This window comes from Amblyraja radiata, chromosome 14 (genome assembly GCF_010909765.2).
Source record: "Amblyraja radiata isolate CabotCenter1 chromosome 14, sAmbRad1.1.pri, whole genome shotgun sequence".
NCBI classification, from domain to species: Eukaryota; Metazoa; Chordata; class Chondrichthyes; order Rajiformes; family Rajidae; genus Amblyraja; species Amblyraja radiata.
This window is the reverse complement of record NC_045969.1, coordinates 37,845,690-37,870,443: the sequence shown is the minus strand read 5'-3', so window position 1 is coordinate 37,870,443 and position 24,754 is coordinate 37,845,690. Positions and strand designations below refer to the sequence as shown.

General features: G+C 42.7%; 1 protein-coding gene across 3 annotated transcripts in view; it reads left to right on the top strand.

The window, feature by feature from the left end:
• Positions 1-24,754, top strand: part of LOC116980693 (limbic system associated membrane protein) — a 1,768,528-nt gene that overhangs the window by 1,502,749 nt on the left and 241,025 nt on the right. For all 3 annotated transcript variants that reach the window (XM_033033154.1, XM_033033155.1, XM_033033153.1), the window contains one exon: positions 9,567-9,692. In XM_033033154.1, the coding sequence (XP_032889045.1) occupies positions 9,567-9,692 (126 nt within the window). The remainder of the gene's footprint in view (positions 1-9,566; positions 9,693-24,754) is intronic.

Below are 24,754 nucleotides of genomic sequence, written 5' to 3'. Positions count from 1 at the left end.
TTCACTGCCAGTGATTTGTACAAAGCCTTCGACCTGTTCTGCACTTCATCTTGTTTAGAATGACATTTCATAAAGAACTGTCATTCTCTGAAAGCTGTCTCTGTTTTGGGACACATATAATCTCTACACTGCGCACGGCTTGATTGTAATCATGTATTGTCTTTTCGCTGACTGGATAGCACGCAACAAAAAGCTTTTCACTGTACCTCGGTACATGCGACAATAATAAACTAAACTAAACCAGTGCAAGCAATGAAACCAGCTGGAAAGACCTGAATGCCTGTCTCTTGATTGTAATTAATTGAGTGAGTCATGTTACTCATGTAAAACTGTGCAATTCATTCAATAGTTTTGTAATTGCCTGTTAGCCCCCGGCTATAGCTATTTTATGTTTGTTTGAAAGGTATTCATGTCACAAGGACATGCTGCACCACAATCACTCTCCTCAAGCTGTAATGCCCTTGCTTCACTTCTGCAATATTCTCTTAGCAGCCCTGCTAATGCCACTCCATGAATATCTAGGAAGGGACCCAGGCACATGAGAATGTCAATTAATACTTCTAATTTTCACTTTCTTCAACCAAGTCCAACCAAGTGCTGGAATCTATTATTAAGGAATTGGTAACAGGCTACTTAGTTTTTTTTAAATTTAGAGATACAGCACGGAAACAAGCCCTTCGGCCCACGCCAACCAACCATCCCCGTTACACTAGCACACACTACAAACTAAGGACAATTTACCATTTTTACCAAAGCCAATTAACTGACAAACCTGTACGTCTTTGGAGTGCGGAAGTAAACTTTGTTAAGATTCGATGCAAGAGGTTCATGGACAAAATTGGAGCAAGGAGTTGGGAGTAATGTACAACATAAAATTAAATTGGGTAACAGGCAGAAAACAGACAATAGAAGTAAACAGGTCTAGTTTGGTTTAGTTTAACTTAGTTTAGTTTATTGTCGCATGGACCGAGGTACAGTGAATAACTTCTGTTACGTGCTAACCAGTCAGCAGGAAGACAATACATGATTGCTGATGGTAAGTAATGTCAGTCCCACGGCTGAATCCAAGCTCCGCGAGCGGGCCGGTTCAGCTCCGCGGCCCGGGGTGGTCGAAGCCGCCGAAGTTGCGGCCCTCCAGTCCAGAGGACACAGCTCCCTCGGAGCGAGCAGCGGCAGCGGCAGCAGCGATCCGACCTCGGAGGACCGGCCGGGGGCCCGGTGGACGACATCGTCGGGAGCTCGCAGGTTGGTGACCTGTTCTGCGGAGCTCCCGCGACAACAGCTGTGTCCTCTGGACTGGAGGGCCGCAACTTCGGCGGCTTCGACCACCCCGGGCCGCGGAGCTGAACCGGCCCGTTCGCGGAGCTTGGATTCAGCCGCGGGACTGACATTACTTACCATCGCCCGGCGGGGTCACAACATCGGAAGCCTGGATCGCCTCGGCGCAGAGGGAGAATAAGAAGGAAAGAGACAAAAACTTAAGACTTTTGCCTTCCATCACAGTGAGGAGTATTCAACTCACTGTGGTGGATGTTAATTTGTGTTTTTTGTGTGTGTTTTTGCCATTTTTTACTATATGTAGGATTGCAAGGCAACAACATTTCGTTCAGACCGCAAGGTCTGAATGACAATAAAGGCTACTTTACTTTACTTTACTTTACTTTACAATCAAGCCATTCACAGCGCACAGATACTTGATAAAGGTAATACCGTGATTTTTGGGTTGGAAGTCTATGGCTCGTGGAACTTTGCAGTGATCTGCGCTATTGATGGTTGATGTTGGTGGAGTTTAATATAGAGAAGTGCGAGGTGATGCATTTTGGAAGCCTAATCAGGGCTAGACACATACAGACAACAGCAGAGCTCTGGGGAGTGTTGTGGAGCAGAGGGATCTAGGAGTTACTTAAAAGTGGCATCACAGGTAGATGGGTTGGTCAAGAAGGCTTTTGGCACATTGGCGTTCATCAGTCAGAGAGTATGGAGGCTGGGAGGTCATGTTACAGTTGTACAGGGCATTGGCGAGGCCACATTTAGACTATTGTGTTCAATTATGGTTACCCTATTTTCAGAAAGATGTTATTAAGCTGGAAATGGTGCAGAGAAGATTAATGAGTGTGCTGGCAGGAATCAAGGGCCTGAGCTATAGGAAGAGGATCAGCAGGCTAGGGCTATTCCTTGGAGCACAGGAAGATGAGTGGTGATCTTATCGAGGTTTAAAAGATCAAAAACCAGAGCATATAGGTTTAAGGTGAGGGGAAAAAGATTTAATAGGCACCTGAGGGGCAACTCTATTTCAAAAGTATGGTGGGTATGTGGAAGGAGCTGCCAGAGGAGAAACCTGAGGCTGGTACTATTGCAACATTAAAAACAATTTTTACAGGTACATGGATTGGATAGAATGTGGAGTTAGTGCTGGAAAATGATGTTTCAGGAAAAAATGAGCCATGATCACATAGAATAGAGGAGCTGAAACATTGTGCCAGCTGTTTATGTGGAGTTTGTACATTCTCCCTGTGATTGCATGTTTTTTTTTTGGGTGCTCCGGTTTCCTCCCACATTCCAAAGACGTGCAGGTTTGTAGGTTAATTGCTCTCTGCAAATTGCCTCTTGTGTGTTGGATAGTGCTATTGTGCTGGGTGATTGATGGTCAGCATGGATTTGATGGGCCGAAGGACCTGTTTTCATGCTGTGTCTCTAAAGTCTCAAGTCTAAAGATGAAAAAGTGGGAATCCTATTTCATTTAGCATGCTTCAAAACTTTAAGTGTGGCTCAGTAGCGCATCGGTAGAGTTGCTGCCTTACAACGTCAGAGGCCCGGGTTCAATCCTGACTGCAGTTCGGAGTTTGCATGTTCTCCCTGTGACCGCGTGGGTTTTCTCCGGGTGCTCCAGTTTCCTCCCACATTTCAAAGACGTGCAGATCTGTAGGTTAATTGTCTTCTGTAAATTGCCCCTACTACGTACGATGTGAAAGTGGGATAACAAATAACAAGTGTGTGGTATTCACTGGTCGGCGTGCACTCTGTGGGCGGAAGGGCCTGTTTCCATGCTGTATGTCTAAGAAAAAGCAAAGGGGGAGAATAATGTACTCCTACTTCTATTTCTTAGATTGTTATATTCCAACAATCCCCAAGAACTTTTGTCAACTTTTTAACCTGAGTCCTACTTTTCTATAGAGGCTATTAGTGGAGATTTCCTATTTTCACTTCCACTGCAATCTCAGTGGGAGCGGCCTTGCTTTGAAATCCACTTGAAAGTACACACGTTCTGGTACTATCATCTACAAATAAAAGAGACTTTGGGCTTCATTGATTATTTAAAGATCTCATCCAAGATTCTTAAGAATCATTATTTAACTAAAGCTATCTTGAGAATAAGAGTGCGGAAGGCCTCATGGTCAGAAATATGTTAGCCTTGTAGAGGTACTCATTTCTCTAATATTGTTACACAAAAGAATTATGCAAACTTGTTTACCAACTTACCAACAAATTGATAATCCTGCCATTGATAGAAAGATAATAATGTTAAAGCCTTTTACAGACTAACTGACAACAAGACAATGTCAAAAAAGATGAAATTCAGCTATCACCCACTGACATTCAATTGCGTTACTGTAAATCATGTATATTATGATATTAATTCCCATCAATTGCTCATGAAATATACTCCGCTGTATCTTACATTTATTGCATTATGGTTTACCCTTTATTAACCTGAGTGTGAATAATTATCTTAACAAAATGAATCTGTATTTGAGGAAGTAGCGGCATCTTTATCCCACTTGGGCAGGTGGGTAATTTATGTTCCAGTAAGTAACAGGGCGGCACAGTGGCGCAACGGTAGAGTTGCTGCCTTGCAGCACCAGAGACCTGGGTTCAATCCTAACTATGGGTGCTGTCTGTATGGAGTTTGTAGGTTGGCCCTGTGACTGTGTGGGTTTCCTCTGGGTGCTCCGGTTTCCTCCCACATTCCAAAGATTTACCGGTTTGTAGGTTAATTGGCTTCTGTAAATTGTTCCTAGTGTGTAGGATAGAACTAGTGTTTGGGTTGATCGCTGGCCAGCTTGTACTCAGTAGGCCAAAGGGCCTGTTTCCATGCTGTATTTCTAAAACAAAGTCTAAGGTCTAAAGCCAATGTGAGTTGAAAATATTTATCAAGGAAGTGAATCTGTGCTTACTTGGCCTAACCTAAATATGGGTCCAGAACCGTCAATGTAGTTGATGCCCAATTCAGGGTGTACGTGGATGAACATTACCAGTGATAGTTTACCAGTGGTATGGTCCCAGCTGCCTGAGGACCACATACACATCTCAAGCAGTGCGTAAATTTTACTTTAACCTGGTGTCCTGTTCAGCATGAACACTGTGGGCCGAAGGGCCTGTATTGTGCTACACTGTTCAATGTTCTATCTATACACTCAAATCGTGGTGGATGTTTGGAACAAGCTGCCAGAGGAGGTAGTTGAGGCAGGGACTATTGCAACATTTAAGAAACAATTAGATAGGTACATGGATAGGACAGTTTTAGAGGGATATGGGCCAGATACAGGCAGGTGATACTAGTGTAGATGGGACATGTTGGTCGGTGTGGGCAAGTTGAGCCAAAGGGCCTGTTTCCATGCTGACTCTAAATCACCTGAAGGAATAAATGGGTAAAAAGCAATCTACCTCATAAACCTTAATTGGGAACAATTGTTTTTTTTTTAAATTTACAATCAATAGTAAATTTCAGATCAATTGTTTCACAAAATTCAAATATGAAATTTAAAGTAAAATAAATAATGGCAAAAGTAAATGATAGAGTTTATTGCTGTTTGTTTGCTCATGTTGTTTCACATATTGCTCTACACTTCAGTAAATGATGTGTTCCATGTGTTCCATTTCAAATATTGAACAGATTTGAGACACGGCGTTATATTAAGTTACCTGAGATATAACCGCTGTTCAAAGGTTTTCAGTTCCATCCTGCAATTAAGATAAAACACTAGTACAGGAGCGAGCTCATCTCCTTTCTAAAGGTACGTCCTTTTATTCTGATGTCTGGATTCTCTCACTGGTGGAAACAACAGTAATGACAGCACTATGAGCAGCACAAATTATTAGCTTTGCCAATTAGAAGCCAATTGTTGAGTAACTTCATGATTACAGTAAGCAGTCTGAAGTATTTTTAAAGATTAACTACATGGGGAGCTAGAAAATCTAGGATCGTTGATAAATGTACCGTGTATTAATTCAGCCCTGCTATCATTCTGGAACCTCCATCTCAACAATTAGTTGTGGTTCTTTACTAGAGTTCAGATTGACTTTCATTCATGAGGACAGAGAGCAATTAGCTGAACTGAGACGTGATACCTCACTAACCCCCAACTAATTTAAGGCAGTGAACTAAAAAAATCAGCGGATAGACACAAAATGCTGGAGTAACTCAGCAGGTCAGCAGGCATCTCTGGATAAAAAGAATACTGTGTAGCGGCAGATTTTCATATCTTTCGGGAAATTAGCATCCTAGCCACTAAATGGATGAGAATGGTTGAAGGGGGTGTCTTCGAAATGCATGCAAGCTCACACAGAGACCTTCAGAGCTTCTTCACAGATATGGCTTCAAAACACAGTATTTTGATGATTAAATGCTTTATTGTTGATAGAAAACAGTAAGATACATCCAAATTTCTTCCGACTCGTTACTACAATCTTCATCGAACTCCAACTTATTACTTTAAACATTAGAAAACTCCTCCTGTCTCCATAACACTGGCATGATCTGGCACATGCCCGCATGGTCGAAAGGTTAACCTTCCCATCGTCTCTCCAAACTAATCTAAAAACTAAACGTGTGCGCAAGCATCTAAGCTCCTAACATGCCCAAAAACACATCATAAATCCCACCCACATTATAACAGGCAGTCTAAAATTTAAAGGCACATGCCATATTTGACAAGTTGTGAGCCAAAATATATTTGTAGTTCACCTTGAGTCATCTTAAAAGTTGAGGATGTGAAGCATCAATACTGTAAATCCAGATGTTATCAATTCGTACCGTTAATATTCACCTGGAATACGCAAGCTGCCTTCAGCTTTTAGTGCAGTGTATCAATGCCTGAACAATCAGAATTTATTGATGAGCTAAATCTTCAATTGACTTTTCTAATTACTTGCCAGACTTTCTTTGATGGTTTCTTTAACTATTCCTATTGATTTGCATTTACCATGCAGATTGATCATACTGAGAAACCATCTCCAAAAGATTTCCGCATCAAGATTCACAGATAGTTTTCAGAATTTGTTGCAACTGCTGAGTAGATCTATTGTTAATTTACTTCTTTTGTCCGTTTTACTGATATAAACATTAACAAAATCAAAACTTCATTGAAACTGAATCAACTTACATCCTCTCTCCTACCTGTAAATTGTATATTGAGGAGTCATAAAGTCATAGATGCGATGCCATAAATAGGATATGATGGAACTTTATTTATCCCAGGAGGGAAATTGGTCTGGCAACTGTCATGAAGCACAAGATAAATGAAACATGAAATGAGGGTGACGAGTGGAAAGGATTGGGGGATGTGCAAGATTGGGGGGGGGGGGGGTGGGGGGAGGAGGAGTGACATACCCTGGAAACAGGCCCTTCAGCCCAGCTTGCCCACACTGGCCAACATGTCCCATCTACACTAGTCCCACCTGCCTGTGATTTTGTAACCAGCTACCGTGAAGGAAGTGTGATATTTTTCCAAGTCAGAATGATGCATGGCTTGGGGGGCAACGTCCAGGTGGTGGAGTTCCTATGTTTTTTGCTGGCCTTGTTCTGCTGAACTGGGAATGGTGTGGGTTTGGAAGGTGTTGTCTTAGGACCTCCTGTAGATGGTGCAAATTGCTCCTACTCTGCATCTGTAGTGGAGTGAATGAATGGTTGTAGATAGGTAGCTATCAAGTGAGTTGCTATGTCCTGTAAGGGTGTAAGATTCTTCAGTGTTGTTGAAGTTACACTCACTTGGACCATCACACTCCTGACTTGAGTATTATAATGGAGGATAGCCTTTGGGGAGTGAGGAGGTGAGTTACATTGCGACAATCAGGCGAGATAACATTGGGTCGAAACTGCAGATACTGGTTTACACAAAAGAACACAAAGTGTTGGAGGAACTCAGTGGGTCAGGCAGCACCTCAGGAGAACATGGGTAGGTGACGTTTCAAATTAAGGCCCTTCTTTAGGTCAAGACGCTTCTCCAGGAACGTTACCTATCCACGTTCTCCAGAGATGCTGCCTGACCCACTGAGTTACTCCAGTACTTTATGTGTTTTTGGGATAATATCGGGATTCATTTGGGCAAAGTTTCTGCCACTATGTGCTGCAGGTGTTGGTTTACAAAAGAGGATATAATGTTTATGATAGATATGAATCACAGAAGTGTCTCTTAGATTGATGTGAACAAAGTCTGCTATTCATACATGAGGCACATAGAATCGTGCTAAAACCAAAATTGTAGCTTTAACATTGCTGTGAATGCAACTATTGTGACTATTGTTAATGTTTCGAGCAAAGTTAAGTGTCTAGCATGAGAAATAAACACATTACATTCATCCTATGGCTTGCTTTTGCAGAGTGCCTGACAAATCTCTTGAAAGTTCAGATCAGCACCACTTTTGCTTCTAGTATTTTATGGAATAATTTGCTTTATTGCATTTTCAAAATGTCTAGTTTAGTCTTGTTTATTTACCCATGTACCAAGGTATAGTGACAAGATTTGGTTTGTGTGCTATCCAATCAAAGAGAAGACTATGCATGAATGCAATCAAACCATCCACAGTGCACAAATAAAGGATAAAGGGTCCAACGTTTAGTGGAAAGATATAACATTGTCATCTGATTAAAGATAGTTCAAAGGTCTCCAATAAGGCAGATGGGAGGACAGATGTATGAGAGATTATACTGAAAAACATGTATGAGAGAGCATATTGGTAGGAAATCTCAAATGAACAGCTTACATACAATATAGTCAAAACAGTACTGAAGTTTTATGGCAGACAAATATTTTATCAGTGTAAATATTTGGATATATTCTGGGAAATACCAGAAATTATTTATCCTACTTTCACACTGCATGCATTTTAACTTTAGACTTAAAATATTGGCTTTGCAAGTTCCTCATACTTGGTCCAAATCTCACAATAAGTTAACCATGAGACATCTGAGCCAGCGAAGGAAGAAATACTTTTGAGAATTTACAGAGTGCTGCCGTTTGATCAGAAATTGTTGGACACGATTAATAATGGTTTAATGGTGGTTTCATTGTCACAAGTGCAAACGCAAAGTGAAATTATTTTCTTACCCACAGTCCAGTAGAGTATTCCCATACCCAAGCACATCCTCGATTAGCAAGTGTACAGAAATAGTCTACTGAGCTGACATGCAAATGCCATGTTTTGATGCCATTTTCACAGTCCAGTCCGTGCTCTAGTTGTTATGAGCGGTGCACGATCCAGGCAAGCCTGAGGTTACTGCAGGGCCTTTAGCCATTGCCTTCCTTGGACATGGTGTCCCCCTCCTCACCCATCCGCCTGGGGGGGGCCTCCTGCAGTCCACCTTGAGGGCGTTGTGGGCCGGACCCTGGTTCCCCCCCACCTCTCCTACCAGCCTTTCTCCTCGCCCGTCGCATCCATCATCGTCACTGGCTCCACCCCCCTGGTCTTTGGGGGGTGAGCAGGGAACGGCTTGGTGGCTCTCTCCCCGTAGGCCATGATCCGCCAGGTGGATCGCCGCCAAGAAAAACTTTTTCACCCAGAGAGTTGTGAATCTGTGGAATTCTCTGACTCAGAAGGCAGTGGAGGCCAATTCTCTGGATGCTTTCAAGAAAGAGTTAGATGGAGCTCTTAAAGATAGACAAGGGATATGGGGAGAAGGCAGGGTACTGATTGTGGATGATCAGCCATGATCACAGTGAATGGAGGTGCTAGCTCGAAGGGCCGAATGGCCTACTCCTGCACCTATTGTCTATTGTCTATTGTGTATTATCTAATTTTACATTTATACATTTATACCAAGCCAATTAACTTACAAAACCGAAGATCTCAGAGAAAGACACAGGGAGAAGGTACAAACTCCGTACAGACAGCACCCGTAGTCAGGATTGAACCCAGATCTCTGGCGCTGTCAGGCAGCAACTCTATGTGTCACCCTGATTAAAACGGCACAATGCATTTGAATCAGAGAATTTATTTAACAAAGACTTTTACATCTGGATGCTGGAAGAGAAAAGGTGGAGGATCCACAAAGAAAACTGAGTTAACTGGACACCTTACTGTCTGATTATGTCTTTCAGTTGCATGGTGAAATTTAATGTAGATTACAGAATTATTTGATCGGGCCTATTTGCATATTGTTCATTAATATGTTTTGAAACATGCAGGCTGAATTAATTTTTAAAGTTAGCTTGAAAATAATCAAACAACCTATTTGTTACAAATATTTATATTATAGCATGTAGGCTGACAGTAAAGCTAATATGATGTAATAAAAAGAGACGTATTATAAATTTGTTTTACGATTTCAATATGCTTTTCCTCTGCAGTTCCACCAAAGATCTACAACATCTCTTCTAACATCACCGTCAATGAAGGCAGCAATGTTACTCTGGTGTGCTTAGCTAATGGAAGACCAGAACCTGTCATTAATTGGAGACATATCTCCCCTTCAGGTAAGACTAATGCTTATCATTTCTGAGCTCACCATAGGCCATTTTGTCACTCGGTCTCCAATTTATGCAAACAGAAGAGCTATTGTATCAACCTCTCTGCAATGGTTGAAAGTTGACCAGATTTGTTCTTGGAGTTTGATACACTGATACCCAACTTTTAAAAGGTAAACATATTCAGATTGTATATCTCCTCTGAAGCAGAAAATGCTCGTCACCTTAATAAGGCCTGGATAGACTGGATGTGGAGAGGATATTTCCACTAGTGGGAGAGTCTTGGACCAGAGTCCTGAGCCGCAGAATAAAAGGACATAGCTATAGAAAGGAGATGAGGAGGAATTTCTTTAGTCAGAAGGTGTTGAATCTGTGGAATTCATTGCCACAGATGGCTGTGGAGGCTAAGTCATTGGGTATTTTCAAAGTGGAGATTGACCGATTCTTGATTAGTAAGGGTTTAAGGGCGATTAATTAGTCCAGTTGTCAGGGGTTATGGGGAGAAGACAGGAGAATGGGGTTGAGAGGGAAAGATACATCAGACACGATTGAATGGCGGAGTAGACTTGTTGTGCCAAATGGCCTAATTCTGCTCCTGGAACTTATGAACTAAAATGATTGAACTACAAACTGGATGGAGTTTAGTTTAGTTTAGAGATACATTGCAGAAACAGGCCCGTCGGCCCACTGAGTCCACGTCGACCAGTGATCACCCCATACACTAGTTCTATCCTATACACAGGGGACAATTTGCAGAAGACAATTCACTTACAAACCTATATATCTTTGGAATAAGGGAGGAAACCGGAGCACCTGGAGAAAACCCATGTAGTCACAGAGAGAACATACAGCCAGCACCCATAGTCAGGATTGAACCCGGGTCTCGGGTGCTCTAAGGCAGCAACTCCAACACTGTGCCGCTGGGCTGCCCGATTGGAACTTGATGTATTCAAGATCTTTAATTCTGATTCCAAGCAACTGCCAGGAGTATATTTCCCAGCCTGTAGTAACTAGGCATAACATTTAATGACAATGGTCTGTTGTATTTTATTGCCAACTTCCAGTTATGATAATCTGTATTGCTGGCTTACTTTTCTTGGATTTAATAACTGCCAATGGCTGGGGTTGGAAAACGGACCATGGATAAATGGAAAAGTTATCACCTAGAATTAGGGCCTGGAAAGCATTGCTGGAAAACAATATTGCTCTAACTTCTCCGTTGGCTTGGTTTGATCCCCCTCTGGCATCAACCTTCAGTTCTATGCAAAAGCATTAGACAACATCAACACTCAAAGAGTTCAACTGTGATAACATGGATCGTGTATACATACGTAAAGAGGCACCTTGCGTTTTACCGCGTGTTTGATTTATACATTTTTGGTATAATGCACTTGTTTAATACCAAAGCCTGATTTATGCAATCGTATTTTTGAAAGAACCCACTCAAATTTCACACCTGGTGGAGCAGTCATATATATGTTTAATTTACACATTTTTGAGATATGCAATGCTTTTCAAGAACGTAACACCAGTGTAGAACGCAAGGTCCCTATATATGTTTATATATATGTATGTATATAATCTAATTGAGATTGTCTAACGTGATTTAATGATTTGAACGGATTGATTGGAAGAAGCTACATGAGCTCCTTGAGGTGAATCCAGAAGAAGGGAACGCAACCTGAGTGAGGATATTTAGGCCACCGAGGATAGTAAAAATGCATGCAGTGGTATTATTGAAAAGTGGTTGTTTGAAGAGAGGCCAAAGATAATCCTATCTTAGAAAAATGAAAGCCCATTTCTGAACATAGGCTCAAGAAAAGTGGAACGTTACCAAAAAATAATAATTTAGTTACACAAGAAGTGTGCATTTTTCTATGTCAATAAGCAATTGAGGCTATTAAATATGGTTTATTAAACTGTGTTAAATATGGTTTTCTTTTAAACTGTGCAAGTCATTTGTATTCAACGCTGTTGAAGATTATAAATCCAAGGTGATTTAATCAGGATTATATACAAATGCTGGCCTAAAGTAAGCAAGGTGACCTACTTCCTATGTTTCTCTTGATATTTGAAATAGTTATAATTTGCTTTTTTGCAGTATAAAAAGTAACAAATTGAAAATGGGATATCCTTACAAGTTCCTTGGTAAATTGTAGTTGAAACTGCACATAGATTCATGAAATGCAAAAATTGTCATTGCTATAAAGTTTCCTGACAACTTGATCTGGAGATATAAATGATGCCATTTTGTAATATTTGAAATTTAAAAAGCTGTATGTTGTTACATCAATGTGTTGCAATACGCAATTCCCTCAGGGGCAATGCATTTCTTCTTGCGCATGGGGTAACTTGCTCCAAGTGTGATCAATTGTGTGAATTGCTTTTCAAATAGATGCTATTTAGCTGTAACATTTTCTGAAATTTTAACATGAATTTGGTTATCAAATGATAACATTTGAAAATCAACAAAATAGAAAAAAAAAGAGCAGTGTTTGTGTGAGCGTGAGGCCTAAAAATGGCACATTACATTTATAACAAAATTGCTAAAATTCAACATCTGTAGCTCACAATTGCTTCATAAATAGTGTACGGGGTGATTGCTGATTAACGGGAACACGGTGGGCCGAAGGGATTGTGTCTGCGCTGTATGTCTATATTCGTCAAGCGTCAAGTGTGTTTTATTGTCATATGTCCTAGATTGAGCAATGAAATGCTTACTTACAGCAGGACAACTGAATATGTAAACATAGTGCCTGTAACAATATAATAACGAGAGAAAGAAAAAAAAGTTCAGTGTGTGTATGTATACACATACACACAAATACTATATATATATATATATATATATATATATATATATATATATATATATATATACACGCACACACACACATACACACAAATACATATATATATACATATATATATATATATACCTTCACACGCATATATATATATACCTACACACACATACACACTTACACATACATATATATATATATATATATACGCACACACACATACACACAAATACATATATATATATATATATATATTAATATATATATATATATATACGCACACACACACATACACACAAATACATATATATATATATATGTATGTATGTATGTATGTATGTATGTATGTATATATATATATATATATACACATACACACAAAAAAACAAATAAACAATATTAGAGGCGCCTGTCTGTTGCCAGCAGCACTGCAGAAATTATCAAATTCTAAAGTCTAACAGCTGATGGAGAATCACCTGTGTTTTATCAACAGTTTTGAGGGAAGAGGTCCTTATTTTAAGAAATCTTCTCATTTTGCTGCTAATGAAAGTTTCCACTGTTAATTTGTTTCACATACTGTACATACACTGTACAGTTTTCAGATGACTCTGCAATTGTGGGCTGGATCAGTGATGGGAGGGAAGCTGAATACCAAGGTGTAGTCAACGACTTTGTTGAGTGGTGTGGGCTGAATCAGCTGCAGTTCAACACCGACAAGACTAAGGAATTAGTGGTGGACTTTAGGAGGAGAGGAACACCCTTGTCTCCATGAAGGATGTGGATGTGCAGTTTACTAAGGAGTGCAAGTACCTTGGAGTTTGCTTGGGCAGCAAACTGGACTGGTCCAGGAACGCTGAGGCACTGTATAAGGAGGGACAGAACTGGCTGTACTTTCTGAGCAGGCTCCGCTCTTTCAACATCTGCAGTAAGATGCTGCCGATGTTCTACCAATCGGTGGTGGCCAATGCCATCTTCTATGCTGATGTGTGCTGAGATAGCAGGGCGAAGGCAGCGGACGGCAACAGAATCAACAAGCTCTTCAGGAAGGCTGGCTCCATTCTGGGAGTGGAGTTGGATTCATTAGAGGTGGTCTCGGATGGGAGGATGTTCCTTAAACTGTTGGAGCATGTTGGACAATACAGCTCACCCCCTCCAATCTGGTCAATCTGAGGAACACCTTCAGCAACAGGGCAAGAAGGAACTGGAGACGCTGGTTTAAACCAAAGATAGACACAAAAAGCTGGATGAACTCAGCAGGACAGGCAGCATCTCTGGAGAGAAGATAATGGGTGATATTTCGGGTCGACACCCTTCTTCAGACTGGTTAGGGATAAGTGAAACGAGAGATATAGACTGTGATGTGGAGAGATAAAGAACAATGAATGAAAGATATGCAAAAATAGTTACGATGATAAAGGAAACTGGCTATTGTTAGCTGTTTGAAGGGTGAAAATAAGAAGCTAGTGCGACTTGGGTGGGGGAGTGATAGAGAGAGAGAGAGAGAGAGAGAGAGAGAGAGAGAGAGAGAATGCCAAGGTTACCTGAAGTGAGCAAAATCAATATTCATACCACTGGGCTTTAAGCTGCCAAAGCGAATTATGTGATGCTGTTCCTCCAATTTACATTTAGCCTCACTCTAACAATGGAGGTGATCTAAGACAGAAAGGTTTGTGTAGGAACGGGAAGGAGAATTAAAGTGTCCAGCAACCGGGAGTTCAGGTAGGTTCAGGCGGGTTGAGCGAAGGTGTTAGCGAAACGATCGCCCAGTCTGCGTTTGGTCTCCCAGATGTATAAGAGTCCACATCTTGAACAACCGATACAGTAGATGAGGTTGGACGAGGTGCAAGTGAACCTCTGCCTAACCTAAAAGGACTGTCGGGGTCCCTGGACAGAGTCGAGGGAGGAGGTATAGGGACAGGTGTTGCATCTTCTGCGGTTGCAGGGGAAGGTACCTGGGGAGGGGTGGTTTGGGTGGTTTGGGTGGGAAGGGATGAGTTAACCAGGGATTTGCAGAGGGAACGGTCAATGTGGAAGGTGGAAAGGGGTGGAGATGGGAAAATGTGGCTAATGGTGGGATCCCGTTGGAGGTGGTGGAAATTTCAGAGGATTATGTGTTGTATGCGACAGCTGATGGTGTGGAATGTAATGACTGGGGGACTCTGTCTCTGTTGCGACGGGGAGGAGGGGCAGAGCTGCGGGATACCGAGGAGATACGAGTGAGGCTCACATCTATGACGGGAGAGGGGAACCCACATTCCCTAAAGAATGAGGACATCTCGGATGTCCTAGTATGGAACACCTCATCTTGGGCGTAAATGCGGCGTAGACATAGGAATTGGGAGTAGGGGATAGAGTCTTTGCAGGAAGCAAGGTAGGAAGAAGTATAGTCGAGATCGTTGTGGGAGTCAGTGGGTTTGTAATGGACGTCAGTCAATAGTCTATCTCCTGTGATGGAGATTGTGAGATCAAGAAAGGGGAGGGAGGTGTCGGAGATGGTCCAAGTAAATTTGAGTGCAGGGTGAAAATTGGTGGTGAAGTTGATGAAGTCCATGAGTTCTGCATGGGGTAGCACTGATGCAGTCATCAATGTAATGGAGATAGAGTTCGGGGATAAGGCCAGTGTACGCCTGGAACAGGGATTGTTCAACGCACCCTACAAAGACACGGGCATAGCTGGGGCTCATGCAGATGCCCACAGTTACACCTTGGACTTGGAGGATGTGGAAGTAGTCAACAGACTGGTTCCACCAAGATGCAGCACAGAACTCATCAGGAGATCCTTTTTCCATGAGGCTTTCATTCAAAATCTACAATTCCTCTCCCTTCTGTCGTGGGGTAGACTGACTCCCCTTCCTCCCCCCCTCCCCCCCCCCCCCCCAAACTTTGCACATCCCCAATCCTGGACTTTCCACTCGTCACTTTAACTTCATGTTTCATGTATCTGGTTGTGTTTTATGACTGTTGGCTGAACAAATTTCCCCCCTGAGATGAATAAAGATCTATTGTATAGTTTTGTATTGTATTGTATCATACATAGTAAATTAAAAATCTTACATATATAATAGATAAATATATTGTTGAATGGCAAGGGCTGCAACATGAAGCGCTTCATAATTAACTGTAACTTTTGACTGCCTAGCTCATAAATAATAAAAAATGAAAACAAATCTATGTGTTTTATTCATAGTTTTAAATTTTAAACCATAAAATACATGGTGACAAGATGACAAAAGATCCAAGAGTCTGTAAGGAGAGAATTATGCGATAAGCTTCAGTCTCAGTCATGACATGCTCAGAGATACAAAATGGAAAACAGAGAGAGGAAGAAGAATAACAAGTAAGGAATAGGAACCCCAGTTATTGTATTTCTCCAGCTGATCCATTGTAAAGCAGCAGCAGAGATAACCTGGAGCAGAAGGAGATAAATATACAACAGAAAATAATATGCAGTCTCCACTAAAAGATTTCTTGAAATGACCCATAATCTGTTCAAGTGTGCCCTTTTTTTTTAGTTTCAAGGCCAAGAGAAAATGAGTTCAGAATGGAAATTACTGACAGTGATCCATGAAATATGAAATATTTTTCGCAGATTTTGACAGCTCAAAGTCAAATGGGTAGCAACCTGCATTTTATTGGCTGCTCTGTCAGCAGGAGAGGTTCTTATATCTCCCACTATATGATGGTATTTATTCTTACAAGGCCCTTACCATTGATTGTAAGGATGGCTTGAAGTACAAGGTATTGCTTGGGGATCTCCCCAATCTGTTGGAATACATGTCCTGTAAATCAAGGGTGAAGTCTATGGCTTGCCACAAGCAGCAAAATCCTGGCCAACTAATTGCATTTTCTTTTTCAAATGTACGTAATATATCCACTGCCTCTTTCCAAACTCTTTGAACGAGTTAAACTGAAGCCGGTGTATCTCCTTGACTTTGTGAATAATCTACGCCAAATTTTATTCTAGAGATCAGGCTGGGTATAATAGACTCACAAAGAGTCTATTATGGCAAACCTTAGCTCTGAAATAAAAGGGCTGATCGTTTGACTGAAAATGTTATTAGATTACGCTTTCAAATATTTACTTAAATAAAACAATGTGTCATGACACTTGATGCTAAATAGTGTTTGAATATTGTGGCTTTTATTAAGATGTGCCAATAAAAATAATCTTGCATATAAAAAGATGATAGTCGTGATAGATCTTGTGCTTGGGTATAATTCTGGCTAGATGCTGGACCTGATATTATTCCTGCCTGCAGTTATTAAAGTAATGTGAAGGTACAAATCAGTATTTCATTTTACTTTTTGTAATACCTCGTACAAGATCATTAAAATATCTAATTATGTTTAACTTGGCTCTTGATGTGTGAACATAACACGGGTGTTCTTTCAGTTCTAAGCAGCAAGAAGAAATGACAACTCACATTGCACTTCCTTGAAGGCAATTTATTAAAACAAAATAATATCTGCGTTTTATAAAATTAATAGATTCTTGTTTTTTGTATGGATTTGGCATTCTTTTTCCTTCTTGCCCCCGAAATTCCAAAACAATTTTTCTGTGATCACCCCCGGTTGGAACTCAATTATTACATTCCTCTTCACATACTATGATTTAGAACTAATTAATGCACAGTGCGACACCCCCATTTGACACTATAAAACGCAGAATGGTGGCTGAACCAGGGAAAACGCTGGTTTTCATGCCTCCATTGAAAGAACATGAATGAACTATTCTTCCTCGAAATCAGCAATGATTTCAGAGTCCAATGATTTGGTGATGAACTTTAAAATTATATTCAAATTACGAGAGAGAAACGACAAGTTTTGGATAGAGCAGCATTGCACAACCAAAATGTCAGGTAGATCTATTGATTTTGATAAAACGTAAAGGCACAATGGTTGGAAGCTCTTGAGTGCATCTATGTGAACAACTCATGGTGTACGGACGTCGTTAGGATTGGTAGTCACTGCTCTGCTGACCTGGAATACCTGATGTTAAAGTGCAGGCCCTTCTATTTGCCAAGAGAATTCTCATCGACTGTTATCACCGCAGTCTATGTACCCCATGGACGCTAATGCCAGGCTAGCAATGGAAGAGCTGCAAGCTGCTATCAGCAAACATCTATCTGCTCACCCAGAGGGGGCATTTATTGTTGCGGGTGATTTCAACCACTCCGACCTTAAAACTGTACTCCCCAGGTTCCATCAGCATGTTTCCTGCCCAACCAGAGGAAACAATATTCTGGACTTAGTTTACACTAATATTACTGAAGCCTACAAAGCCCTCCCCCTCCCACACCTTGGTCAGTCTGACCACCTCTCTCTGTTCCTGCTCCCCAAATACACACCTCTGATCAGACGTGTGAAACCTACCACGAGGACAGTGAAGGTCTGGCCTGAGGGGGCTGTCTCTGTTTTACAGCAGCAGTTTCAGCAGACAGACTGGAGTCTGTTTGCTACCCAGTCCACCTTCAATTCACAAGTGGACATCAACTCATTCACCTCAACAGTTATGGACTATATAAAATTCTGCACCGATAATGTCACTACCCACAAAGAAATAAAGACCTTCCCTAACCAGAAGCCGTGGATAAGCAGGGAGGTCAGACTCCTACTGAAGGCTCGCGATGCCGCTTTCAGATCTGGCAACGCTGAGGGATACAGCTCATCCAGGGCCAATCTGAAAATGGGAATTAGGAATGCCAAACTCAATCACAAACGGCGGTTTGAGGAGCACTTCCATAACAACTCTGACCCCAGGCGCATGTGGCAAGGAATCAAATCCCTTGCCGATTACCAGAAAGTTAACACCCCTCCCCCAGACAACGCCACCCTTCCTGACGAGCTAAACCATTTCTATGCTCGCTTTGACCGAGATAACAAAACCCCAGCCATCAAAATTGCTCCACCACCAAATGAACAACCCCTCAGTCTCTCCACCTCTGCTGTACAAGATGCACTGAGCAAGGTGAATGAGCGCAAAGCTGCCGGCCCCGATGGCATCCCTGGCCGGGTGCTTAGGGCATGTGCTGGACAACTATCCCAAGTCTTTACCGACATTTTCAATCACTCACTGGCCCAGGGTGTTGTCCCCACTTGCCTCAAGACATCAACCATCGTGCCAGTGCCCAAACAGTCAGCCACAGGGAGCCTCAACGATTTCCGCCCAGTGGCACTCACCCCTGTCATTGCTAAGTGCTTTGAGCGGCTGATCTTGGCTCACCTCAAAGCCAGCCTCCCCCCCACACTGGACCCCCATCAGTTTGCCTACCGGGCCAACAGGTCTACAGAGGACGCCATATCGGCGGCCCTACACTCTGCCCTGACCCACCTAGACAACAACAACTCCTACATCAGGTTGCTGTTCATTGATTTCAGCTCCGCTTTCAACACTGTCATCCCCGCCAGCTTGATCACCAAACTCAGCGGGCTTGGCATCTCCACCTCCCTCTGCAACTGGACACTGGATTTCCTCACCAACAGACCACAGTCTGTTAGGGTCAACAATCTCACCTCCACCACTATAACACTGAACACCGGCATGCCACAGGGCTGTGTGCTCAGCCCTCTCCTCTACTCCCTCTTCAGCCACGACTGCATCCCTAAGTACGGATCCAACGCCATCATTAAGTTTGCTGACGACACCACGGTGGTAGGACTGATCAGTGACAACGATGAGTCAGCCTACCGAGAGGAGGTCCAGCACCTGACAACCTGGTGTGCCAATAATAACCTCGTCCTCAACTCCAAGAAGACGAAGAAACTTATTGTCGACTTCAGGAAGGTCAGAGGGGGCAGACATACCCCCATCCACATAAACGGGACTGAGGTGGAGCGCGTCTCCAGCTACAAATTCCTCGGGGTACACATCTCGGAGGATTTGTCCTGGCCCCTCAACACCTCCAAGCTGATCAAAAAGGCACAGCAGCGCCTTTACTTCCTGAGGAGGCTCAAGAAAGCCCACCTGTCCCCCCAGATCCTGACCAACTTCTACAGGTGTACCATCGAGAGCATCCTGACCGCCTGCTTCACGGTATGGTACAGCAGCTGCACTGTTGCGGACAGGAAGGCACTACAACGGGTGGTGAAAACCGCGCAGCACATCATCGGTGCCCCGCTCCCTGCCATGGATGCCCTCCACCGAAAACAGTGTCTGAAACGAGCTGGGAAGATCATTAAAGACCCCTCCCACCCCAACCATGGACTGTTTGCCCTCCTCCCATCAGGGAGGCGGTACAGGAGCCTCAGGTCTCGTACCAGTAGGATGAGGAACAGCTTCTACAATCATACCGTCGCATTGCTGAACTCGGAGTCCCGCCGATAGATTCCTCCGGTCCCTCCGTCCCCATTGTTTAATTATTCTGTATTTTTTATTATTCTGTATCCTCTTTTTTTTTTTTTTTAATTTCTATATTGCACTACTACGGACTGACGCAAAACTGCATTTCGTTGTACCCATACTCAGTATTTGTGCAATGACATTAAAGTTGAATTGAATTGAATTGAAAAAGTGCTATGAAAAAGGCCACAATGAGATTTTAGCACAAAACATTTTGGTCATGAGTCTACAATGGAAAGCACCGACAGTACATTAATCGAAGGTGTCAGGTACAACCAATCTTGCTTTGTTCAATGTCTTCCCACGTTCGGCTGAGAGGGAGTATAGGGAGAGAGAACACAAGAGAAAGAACTTCATTTGGGATATGGAGAGTGAGAGATTCCCTAAGATTGGAGTTTGGGGCTAGAGGGAAGGCAGAAACCTGGTTGCTGGGTGTAATGTGGTGGCCGTGGTGGAGACATCTGGAAGCACCTGGTAATTGGCACTTGGTTGTGGAGCTGGCTAGATATCAGTGCCCCGTGTAAGTTCATTTGGGGCATGTAGAGTGGAAAATTCCATAAGAATGAAGTAGGGGGGCTGAAGTATTCCATACGAACAAAATTCCATAAGATTGAAATATGGGAGCCAGAAATCTGGGTGTGGGGGAGAGATCTAGAAGCACCTGGAAAGTGGCACTCCGTTGTGGAGTTACGGAGACATCAGGGGCTTGTGTAACGGGTTCTGGAAATTCATGCAGGTGGGCTCAGTTGAACAAAAAATTGGAGAGGAGGTGGGGAGCCTTTTTAGAGGTGGGGAGCCATTTTAGAGGTGCTCCAATAATCATTTACAATTAAACTGAAAATCCACATTATATGGTGTCCTTCCATTTGTTTAACTTCATCCATGTAGAAGAGTAAATATTGTATATAATTACAGGGAAAGATAATTACATACGTGGTAGACACTGTTCACGTGTTCATGCCCATTTCATCTGTACTTCAAGTATTCGGAATAATACAGTGCTTGTCTTTCTATTCGTTGGGTGATCCTTTCTGAAAATAAAATGTTATCAATAGTATAACATTTACTTCACTGGCTGCACAACAAGCCTTTAGTCCATCTGGTGAGAATTGGTTTATCAACAAATGACTCTGACTTTTCCTTTATGCTTTATGTCAGATTTCTATCTGGTCTCAAAGCATGGCTCTGTTGTGAAGGCTTCAGTTTCATTATTCAGCATATCAAACATTTCTCATGAAACAAATCTGGTTTATGGTGCTCAGAATGAATTGCTATTGATCAATAATCTGCAGCATCTCCAGATATAAATTTGTTATTTCCTTTCCTCCTGGATGCTGTTTGATTTCCCCCATTTAAACTCTGAACAAACAAATGTGAATTCCAATCCTTGGACATCTGAAAGGGTTGATTCTATCTTGATGATTCATCTGCTTTCAATGAAACATAGAAACATAGAGAATGTGTGCAGGATTAGGTCATACGGCCCTTCGAGCCAGCACCACCATTCAATATGATCATGGCTGATCATCCAAAATCAGTACCTCATTCCTGCTTTTTCCCCATATCCTTTGATTCTGTTAGCCTGAAGAACTACATCTAACTCTCCCTTGAAAACATCTAGTGAATTGGCCTCCACTGCCTTCTGTGGCAGACAATTCCACATATTCACTACTCTCTGGGTAAAAAGTTTTTCCTCATCTCAGTCCTAAATGGCCTACCCCTTATTCTTAAACTGTGACCCCTGGTTCTGGACTCCCCAACATCGGGAACATTTTTCCTGCATCTTGCCTGTCCAATCCCTTAAGAATTGTATATGTTTCTATAAGATATCCTCTCATCCTTCAAAATTCACATACTGTAGCGGAACAACATAGTTTCTACAGGATTTTGGATTACAGTCCACCCTCGTTGTAAATGGACCACTTTATTATGGGTTTTGGTTATTGTGGATGAATGACAACCTCGGGGGGAAATGACTGCAAATTCAGGGAGAAGGGTGAGAGAGAGTGAGCGTGTGTGATAGTGCGGGAGAGCAATGAGGGGAAGAGTGAGGAAGTGGTGTATTTATTTACTATGTTTAAAATACAGGTTCACCACCGATTTTCCAGCAACTGGTGTTTCGGCACCTCCTTTAATCCGGACAAAATTACGAGAGCGCACTTAAACTCCCCCTGGAAAATGTGGCAATTAGGCTGGGTGAGGTGGCTGACCTATACCTCATTGGGACATCCACGACGAATGGTGGGTCGAATTTGCCCCCTCCGGCCCAGCCAGAGCCGGCAGATACGTTCCAGTAGCCAACTTCCGAGGCCAACTTTGCAGCTGGTACCCAGGCTCCCGGTGGCCTGGGCACACTGTTCCCATAATGTTTGTCTCCCCTCGGAGGCCGTCATCTCTGTTGGTCCGGCAAAACGGATAATCCTGAAAGGCTCTGGAAACAAAGGCGCTGGAAAATCAGTAGTGGACCTGGATTATGTATGTTGTGTCCTTTCCTATAAATTGTGTGTTGTGTTTAGTGTATTTTTATTGCCTTTTATTCCCCAAAATGTACATATTTACCCCCTTACTCGGTTATAGCGGACAATCAGTAAAAACGGACTCCATTTCACCCCTCCTCCTACCCTATGGTCTATTATAACAGAGGTTATCTATGTTTGCAAAATGATATGAGCCCTTTTATTTGATATTACTTGGGTCAGATTACACAGATTTTCTATAAAATTCACATCTGATGTAACACCTTTAAAAGCATCGTTCAATTTTGTAGCTCTTGCTCTTGGTCCCAACTATATTAGAAATGCTCCTTTTAATATTGTTGGGTTATTTTAAACTCACTTGCAATATTGAAGATGCTAATTTAAGGTAACGTTTCGAGAAGTTTCATGTAGATTATATAGTTCATTGTGTGCCTTGCCGGGTCTACTGCACCCAAGCAAATATGGTTGTCGTTAAAGTAATTTACTTGTTTGATCATGGGCTTGGTCTTTGTACCAGACACAACATCAAATGAGGTGACATAGTGTGGTCTGATATTGCACGTTTTACATGGGAATTGCAGTCCAAGACTGACGGAAGCCCAGTGGAATTTCATTGCTGTTGAAATGAAATAGTGAGACATGTCTCTTCTGTGTCCCGCAGTTCTGCTCTTGCTCCCTCTCTCCCCAGATACAAGAAGGCCAGAGTTCCCTTAATCCTCACCTTTCATCCCACCAGCTTCACCATGGGGAAAAAGACCGTGTGTATTCACCCAATCTATGCCCCTCATGTTTTAATAAATCTCTACAAAATTAGGTCTCAGTCTCCTACGCTCCAAGGAGTAAAGTCTTAGCCTGCCCAAGCCTGGGAAAGGATTATTGTCCAATACCCTTCCCCTGCCCCTCATGATTCTATGCACCTCTATGAAACCACCACTCAGTCTCCCATGTTCAAAGGAATGAAGACTTAGCCTTCCCAATCCTCTCCCTGTAAATTAGTCTCTTGAGTCCTGGCAGCATCCATGTAAATCTTTTCTGCACTCTTTCCAGCTGAATGACATCTTCGCGATAACAAGGATGCCTAAACAATACTCTAAATGCTGCCTCACCAACGTCTGCAACCTCATACCACAATTTCTATACTCAGTGCTCTGACTGATGAAGGCCAGTGAGCCAAAAGTCGTCTTCACCACCCTGTGTACCTGTGCCGCCACTTTCAGGTAACAGTGTACTTATACTACAAGATCCCCTTGTTCCACAACATTCCCCAAGGCATTATCGTTCACTGTGCGTGTCCTGGTTTGACGACCTTGGTGTGCCCTCCAGAAGGCTCGTCAATTGACGGAACCAGGAACCTGACTGTAGGCTCATTGGGACTTGACCGAAGGCTTGTCCGTTGGTGGGAACTGCCCGAAGGATCGTCAGACGACACAAACGGTAACCCGCCTCAAGGGTCGTCGGTTGGCAGGACCTGTCTGAAGGCTCGATGGTTGGTGGGACCAGCCTGAAGGCATGTCAGTCAGCGGGAGCCGCTCGGACACTCATCGAATGGCGTAATGGGGGGGGAGCTGGAGAAGTCGGGCGTTATGAGGGTGTATTGCATCCAGCGCCTTCAAGGTCGGCAGCAAGTGGCGCCCCCCAGGACACAAAGATGGCTGGGCGAGAAGAGGAGAGGAGAGGAATGTCTGTTCATGGGAACTGCTCCAGTACATCGAGCTCGTGAGCTGACCGGACTTTGGACTTTGAATAATGGTGCCAAAAACAGTGGTGCCAGCATGTGTGATATATGGAAAAATAATTTCACTGTGCAGTTGCATAGGTGATAAATAAAGCACCATTGAACCATTCCTTCCTTAGAGAGGAAATATTTTTAATCTCATCTGTCAAATAGGTTAATCTTATTAATAAAATTACCCCACCATTTTCTATTCTTCCTGTATCTCCAGTAGCAGCACTCTTGGCCAGCAAGCACAGTTGCTTCTGAAAGCCGGCCTGTATACCTGAATTGCTAACGCTGTTCCATGCAATTGAACGGCTCAATTTGTGGTAGTATTGATCTGTGAGATTCTTTGTATTTCAGATCGTTTTGAAGAGACCATTAGATATTTTTGGAATTTTGGTTTCATGTCAGGAATTATGTTGTCGAATGTCATTGATGCTGCAGTAGTTACACCTGCAGAACAAAATATTTTAGTTTAGTTTAAAGATGCAGCGTGGAAACAGGCCCTTCAGCCCACCTAGTCTGCGCCAACCAGCAATCGCCCTGTACACTTACACTATCCTGCACACTAGGGACAATTTACATTTTTACCAAGTCAATTAGCCTACAGACCTGTAGGTCTTTGGAATGTGGGAGGAAACCGGGGCACCCGGAGAAAACCCACAAGGTCACAGGGAGAACGTACAAACTCCTTACAGGCAGCACCCACAGTCAGGATCGAATCCGGGTCTCTG